The 6,645-nt window shown below is 46.4% G+C and overlaps 2 protein-coding genes across 2 annotated transcripts; one reads left to right on the plus strand and one right to left on the minus strand.

Moving 5' to 3' along the window:
• LOC119274195 lies at nucleotides 1-1,137 on the plus strand (the record flags this gene model as incomplete). Its single annotated transcript, XM_037554858.1, has 1 exon — nucleotides 1-1,137. A coding segment is annotated over one exon (894 nt), but the record flags the coding sequence as incomplete, so codon positions are not given.
• A 3,598-nt stretch (nucleotides 1,138-4,735) lies between these two features.
• On the minus strand, nucleotides 4,736-6,377 carry LOC119280427. The gene is made up of 2 exons (XM_037561277.1): nucleotides 5,303-6,377; nucleotides 4,736-5,198 (listed from the first exon to the last, which is right to left on the minus strand). Exons 1-2 carry the CDS (start codon nucleotides 6,364-6,366, stop codon nucleotides 5,195-5,197), a joined length of 1,068 nt encoding a protein of 355 aa, XP_037417174.1. The 5' UTR covers nucleotides 6,367-6,377; the 3' UTR covers nucleotides 4,736-5,194.
• Between the last annotated feature and the right edge of the window lie 268 nt (nucleotides 6,378-6,645).

Below are 6,645 nucleotides of genomic sequence, written 5' to 3' on the forward strand. Positions count from 1 at the left end.
TTCCGCGCCCTGCTCGGCTCCTTCCTCACCACCCTCTCCCGCTCCCTCGCCCTCCCGGCCCCGCCCGCCAAGCTCCTCCCCGCCGTCCGCGCCGCGGCCCCCTACATCCCCGCCACGCTCGTCCCGGTCGTCGCCTCCAGCGCCGCCCGCCTCGCCGAGTACGACGTGCTGCTCGCCCTCGCGGAGACCCGCGCGCTCCCGCACCCGCCGCAGGGCCTCGTTGCGGCCCTCGACGCCGCCGCCCGCCCGGACATCCTCTGCGCCGTGATCCGCCAGGCCGCCGACCTCCGCTCCGCGGAGCTCCTCGCCGCGCTCCGCTGCTTCCTCTGCCCGGCCACCGACCGGGCCTACGACGCCATGGTCGCCGTCAAGACCCGCTGGAAGGAGGCCGCCTTGGCCGTCGCCAACATGGCCGTCGACGAGCCCCGCACGGGCGCCCAGGTCACGAGGCGTGCCGCGATCCTGCTCATGATGGGCCACGACGGGTTCACCTCCCCGGAGGTGTGCCTGCACTACCTCTTTGCGTCCAGGAACGTCGAGGACTCGCTGGTCCTCGCCGCGGCCGTGTCCGAGCTGGACGGGGAGGAGGTGGCCAGCCTGCTGAGGTACCTCGCCAAGTGGGTGGGGAAGTACTCCAGGTTCCCGGAGGCCCAGCCTTGCCCCGAGGCGGTGGAAATCCACAAGCTGGAACAGTGCGACAGCGTGCCGTCGCTTGTGGCGGTCGCCAGGGCAATGGGCCTGGTGCTGGACCAGCATTTCTCCCACCTCGTGCTGAACCCGGAGCTGCGGCAGGACCTGTTGGCCGCGGGGATGATGGCGAAAGAGCTGGCTGCCGAGGCTGAAGCTTCCGGTCCAATCCTCGACTTGCTGCGCCGTATGCCACGGGCTGTGTGAGAGATTAAACTGTATGTTTACTTTTGGTACTAGTTCTGATGTTGCTGGTGTCCTAGAATTTTTGGTTGCAGTGATGAGTTATGTGCTCCAGCAAATCGTTGCCGTAATTCTGAAATTGTAGTGGTTCCTTCTGTTGGCGTTTTACATGATGTGTATCATCTGTATCAGTTAAAAACGAGTGTGTAAAAGCAGTGCTTTTCATATCCAAACTCCAAATACTATGTCTTTTCAGTTTGTTGATAATTTAGAGTCCCACTCATAAACCATTCCAGGTGAAAACACTGAACTGAGCTGTGCATGGATGATTCAATCCAAGATGGAGTTGCTTTATTATTGATTGCGATATCGTTGAATACAAGTATTCCATGCTTATACTCTGCACTTTGACCTCTGTTTATGCCTATTTGATTTAGTACAGTAAATTTTCCCTTTGCTGGATGCTCTGTTTATGCCTATTTGATTTAGTACAGTAAATTTTCCCTTTGCTGGATGCATCTGAGGCGGTTGGAGCTTAACTAGGTACATTCATTCTTGTTCATCAAACTGAATCAATCAAGTGTTTCTGAAAAATCAAATATTGAAAGTGAATGAAATTAATTGGAGTACATGGTTATCACTGCAGGCAATACCTTCATCTCTTCTTCAGTATCTCCATGTGTTGAATAATATTGTACTCCCTCGTTCCTAAATATAAGTCTTTTTAGAGATTCCACTACAAACTACATACGGATGTATATAGACATATTTTGGAGTGTAGATTCACTCATTTTGCTCCGTATGTAGTCCATAGTGTAATCTCTAGAAAGACTTATATTTAGGAACGGAGGGAGTAATTAGAGGACATGGTTAGAGGGCTTGTTCAGAAGCTGAGTATTCTGCTGGTTTTGCTGCATCACTTGCAGCCCAATGTCACAATGTGTCATTAAGTTTGAAAAAACATATACGAACATCTACGCCAAATTAGTCTCATTATGAAGTATATTCTCATGCTGTAGACACATTAGCTTACAGAAGACTGGCTCAGGACAGACCAAGAACTTAGAAGTCGCCGTATTGTTCAAATGAGCTAGTTCATTCCGCTGGCACTTTACATGATTTATTACTAGCAGTTAAACTGTAGCATCTGTCGTCAGTAGCTTCTGTTTAAAAATAGCAGCTGTTTGAATTCTCTGTGACTAAGATCTAAACATGTGACCCCTATAATCTGTTCATCATTCAGCAGCAGTGCAATACTTGAAACCACTATTTCAACACTCGGGGAATAAAAAAACAGTAGCCATGATGGACGCTTTGTCGCGCACAAGTTTCTGAGGTGTGTCAATGAGCCAGGAGGCATTTGCAACAGCCAGCAAACCTGAGAAAAGCAGCAGCTATACATGTGTGTGTCCTTGTTTTCATACAAACACATATGCTAGCTGCTTCTTGGTTCAGAATTCAGATACATGGCAAACACACTCAAACAAGTCACACTCAGAAGCAGCTAGCCATCCAAGTAAACCAAGCAGGACTCTTTTAATATGTGATGAACATTTTTATAAATACGTGTGAAACATTTTTGACTACACATGGAAACAATTTTTGAATGATACGTATCATTTTTTAAACTATGCGGACAAATATGTATATTGTATAAACGTTTCAGAAAATGTCACAAAACGCCATGTTCTCCGCACATTCCTTCTGAAATGCATGCTTATTATTTTAAATGTTACAATCATCCTTTCTGTAATGCGATCAACAATTTTGAGAAAATATCGTAATGACGTTTTCACACTGCGTTATGTTTTTTTTTTAGAAAACTGGCTGTTTTGCAAACATTTAAATAAATTTCAGTTTTGTAATATATGTATTTAGAATATTTTTGAAAATATGAACAGAAGAAGAAAAAAACAAATAAGAAAACAGGGAAGGGAAACTAATTAGCATGAGGCGAGATGTCTCGCTGTGGACGTGCTAAATTTGGGCCTCGTTTGGTGCTAAATGTTTCTATCCAAAACGAAAATCGCGGCGTGGGCCAAAAGTTGTGGGCCTAAATCTATCTTGAATCGTACCCATTCTATCGTCTCTCTCTTCTCAAAATAAAAAAAATGGCAGGGCCCGGGGTCGACCTGCGGACGGCGATGGCTGCTTGACTCTGTGATGCAGATCCCCGACGAAGTCGCTGCTCCAGATCCCAGTCTCCTAGCTCGCCAGCTACTGCTCCGGCGACACAGCTGCGTCGTGCGTCTGCTTCGGCTACGTCGACGGCGACCATGAGCCAGTCCCAGCCATCACCGAATCCTTCCGCTGGGTCACGGCCCACCATGAGCCAAACTCCATCGGATTGGTGATGCATGGATTGGATTGGTATGGATGAACGGGAAACTGCAGTGAAATCTGAATCGAACCCTGTATATTTCTTTGGTTCATTTGTCTTCTTTGTCTGAATCTGCAAACTCAACTACCCTGCATGCTGCATTCAGACTTCAGAGTTGGATTGGTGTTGCTGCTGACCGGTTTCCACGTCCCAGCTAGATGCCAGATGCAAACCAAGGTAAGGGCCTCTTTGATTCGCAGGATTGTCAAAATGAAGGAATAGGGAATATGTAGGAATAGGATGGCATGTCCTATAGTATCCTACAGGATTTGAAAGAATGTTTGATAGCGCAGGAAAAACAAAAGAATTCTACAAAGAGGTTTGAGTGGATTGAAATTTTCCTTCAAAATGTAGTACAAATGGATACTATGGAAAAATTCCTAAGGATGTCAATCCTACGAATCAAACAAGCATTACAGGAAAAATTCCTAAGGGTTCAAATCCTCTAAAAATCCTATGCAATTCCTTTGAATCAAAGGAGCCCTAAATCTAGTAATTAAGTTAAATACTCAATGCCATCTGTCTCAAGACTCAAGATTCAAGATATGTGCTGATATGCTGCTGCCTGTTGTCAAGTCTCAAGATTTCTCAGTAGTTAGCACTAGTTTCAGAAGGGAATAACGATATTATATGGTTCATATAAGTAAATAACATGGCCAATTTTCTGAAAACTAGAAGATTGCGACCTACTCCCTCCGTCCCAAAATAAGTGTCTCAACTTTATACCACACTTATTTTTGGGACGGATGGAGTATTATATATATGATGCCTGATTGTATAACATTTTTTTATGATTTATATAAAACCGCTGAATGGGGCCACATAGCTAGCTTCTGGAGAAGCCACCATGGTACTCTCTTTTTGAGTTTGTTGGTAATTTAGAGTTCCCACTCATCAGGTAATCCAAGAGAAATACTGAATTGAGCTATGCAAGGCATGGTTCATCTAAGTTTAAATATCTTTGTTAATTAGTAGATAATTATATCGTCAAGCAGAAGTATTCCATGGTCACTTTTCAGTTTGACCTGTGTTTTATTCCTATTTGATTTAGTCCGTTAATTTCCGTTTGCTGGATGCATCTGAGGCACATGAGCTTCTCCCAAAAAATAGCCTGTGTTTAAAAATAGCAGTAAGATCTAAACACATGAGCACTGTAATCTGCAGTAGTGTCGGACTGTCGGTGCAATACTTTAAACCTTGTAAATCATACTGACAGGTGCAACTTCAGTTTATGATCATCTGAAGAGTTTGTGATCAATCTGAAAACTGACATTTAGCATCAAACTCAAATAATTATGCAAGATTACCAAATATTCCAAGCTTGATAAAGGAGGACAAAAGACCAAACCTTGTATTTCAATACTCGGAAATAATAAAAATTAGCCATAACTCGGATGCTTGACTTGCACAGATTTCACAGATGGGCCAATTATTCACACACAGAGCCAGGCGATTGCAACAACCAGCACAGATAGCTGCTGCTTTTTCAATTTTTTTCATAAGTATAGCAAAGAAACAGACACACAAGTTCAGATAATACATGGCAAACACTCACACACTCACAAGCAGCTAGCCATGTAGAGATACATAGGCAGGCAGCTGTTACAATTCCACACGCATAGCAAGCAAGCACTCATTAAAGCCACACACACAAATGCAGCCTGGTGGATGCACACACATAAGCCGTTGCAGTCGCAAACCACACACAGGCGCGCGCAACGGCCAGGTCTGTGTATGCAGGCACACACATAGCCGGCTGTCCGTCTGTAATTGAAAGCCACAATATAACACAAGGTGAGAGCCACCATAAGCTCCCACAACAGGCATTGGCAATCCAAGCAAAGCACACAAGCAAACCAAGCACTCGCTTCAGCAGCAGAAGCAGGAGCACCCATCCATCGTTTTGATGTAGCGACGGAAGAAATTAACACAGCAGCGCAGAGTTCACCTAGGCGATGTGGGAGACGGCGAAATAAAGTGGTGAGTAACTGAATGCAACCAGGAACTGGTACAAAGATGCATGGACACAGCAGTAATATGCAGATAGCGTACCTCAGAACGGAGATCCTGGGCAGCTTCTCCTTGTAGTAGCGGGAGTGGACCGGCGGTTCGAAGTGGTCGGGGCTGTGGTCGTCGTCCCACTCCAGAGCGCCCCACACGTCCTTCTCGACCTCGACCGCCGGCTTCTTCTCGCCTTGGCCACGGGCGCCCACGGATGGCAACCTACGCAAACTCCAACATCCCCTAATCTTGATGCTCTCGAGTGCGGGCGCTACCATCTTGAACTCGCATATCTTCTGAAGCTTCGGGAGGTCGTGCAGGTGGATGGTGGTCAGTCTGGGGAATAGAACACCGAGGGTGACTATTTCCTCTGGGTATTTTGTGCTCAGCTCGAAGACGTGCATGAGGTCGCCACAATGGATGATGTGGAGGGTCTTCAAGTTGGGGAAGGAGGAGACCCACACCGGGAGCACCAACTGGAGGCTTGGGCAGGACCTCAGGTGTAGGTGCTGTAGGTCTCTAAAGGAACTGGGGCTTATATAGTTAAGAGGTAGAGGTTTACTCCAAATCTTCCATATCCAGTGGGCCATTGGGAGATCCGACGCCCAGAAGATCTCCAGATCATTAAATCCATGCATCTGTAAATGGAAGAAAACATCCAACTTTGGGCACCTCTCCACGCAGCACCACTTAAGGGAGTTAAACCCATAACGTATCATATACTTGTCAGACCAACCAGGAACACCACTCAAGGCACGTATCCATACGTCATGCACATGCAGGGATTTAGCATAGTAGCTCGCTAGTCCTCTGTCCAGTTCGCTTTGCACATAGCAGCTTCCTGAAGCAATCTCCATACGTTGCTCCAGCTGCGTAGTCGTTGGAGGCTGCGGGAAATCCTGCATCGGGGGACTACCAACCATTGTAAGGACATCACTATACGTGTCTGCTGGAATAAGCTGTTGCAAGCTCTCTTGATCACCGGGGTCAACTTTATTCTTCCTGGTTGCCTCAAATTGGTCAACTCCATTGTTCACAGGTAAGGAGGTGACATGGATGTTATAAGAAACATCCTTCATTAAACCTTTTTGTACATAAGGCAACAACAGATCCATCAAAGAGCGAGTAAGCCTTGCATCCATAGCAACGACATGCAATTTGAACCGGAACGACTTGGTCCTGCTGACAGATGGCCGAGAACACACGATTCCAACTCGCGTGTCTATGCACATCAACTCCAGGTCGTGTTTTATCTCAGAACCACTCTCGGCCAACGGAATTATTGCACGAAGTCCCTTGCATCCTATTAGAAACAATCGCTTGAGCCCTGGGACTTACACCAACATAGTATTGAAGTCAAGTACCTTGATTGCAGTTTCAGAGAGGTCCAATTC

This window comes from Triticum dicoccoides, chromosome 3B (genome assembly GCF_002162155.2).
Source record: "Triticum dicoccoides isolate Atlit2015 ecotype Zavitan chromosome 3B, WEW_v2.0, whole genome shotgun sequence".
NCBI lineage: Eukaryota > Viridiplantae > Streptophyta > Magnoliopsida > Poales > Poaceae > Triticum > Triticum dicoccoides.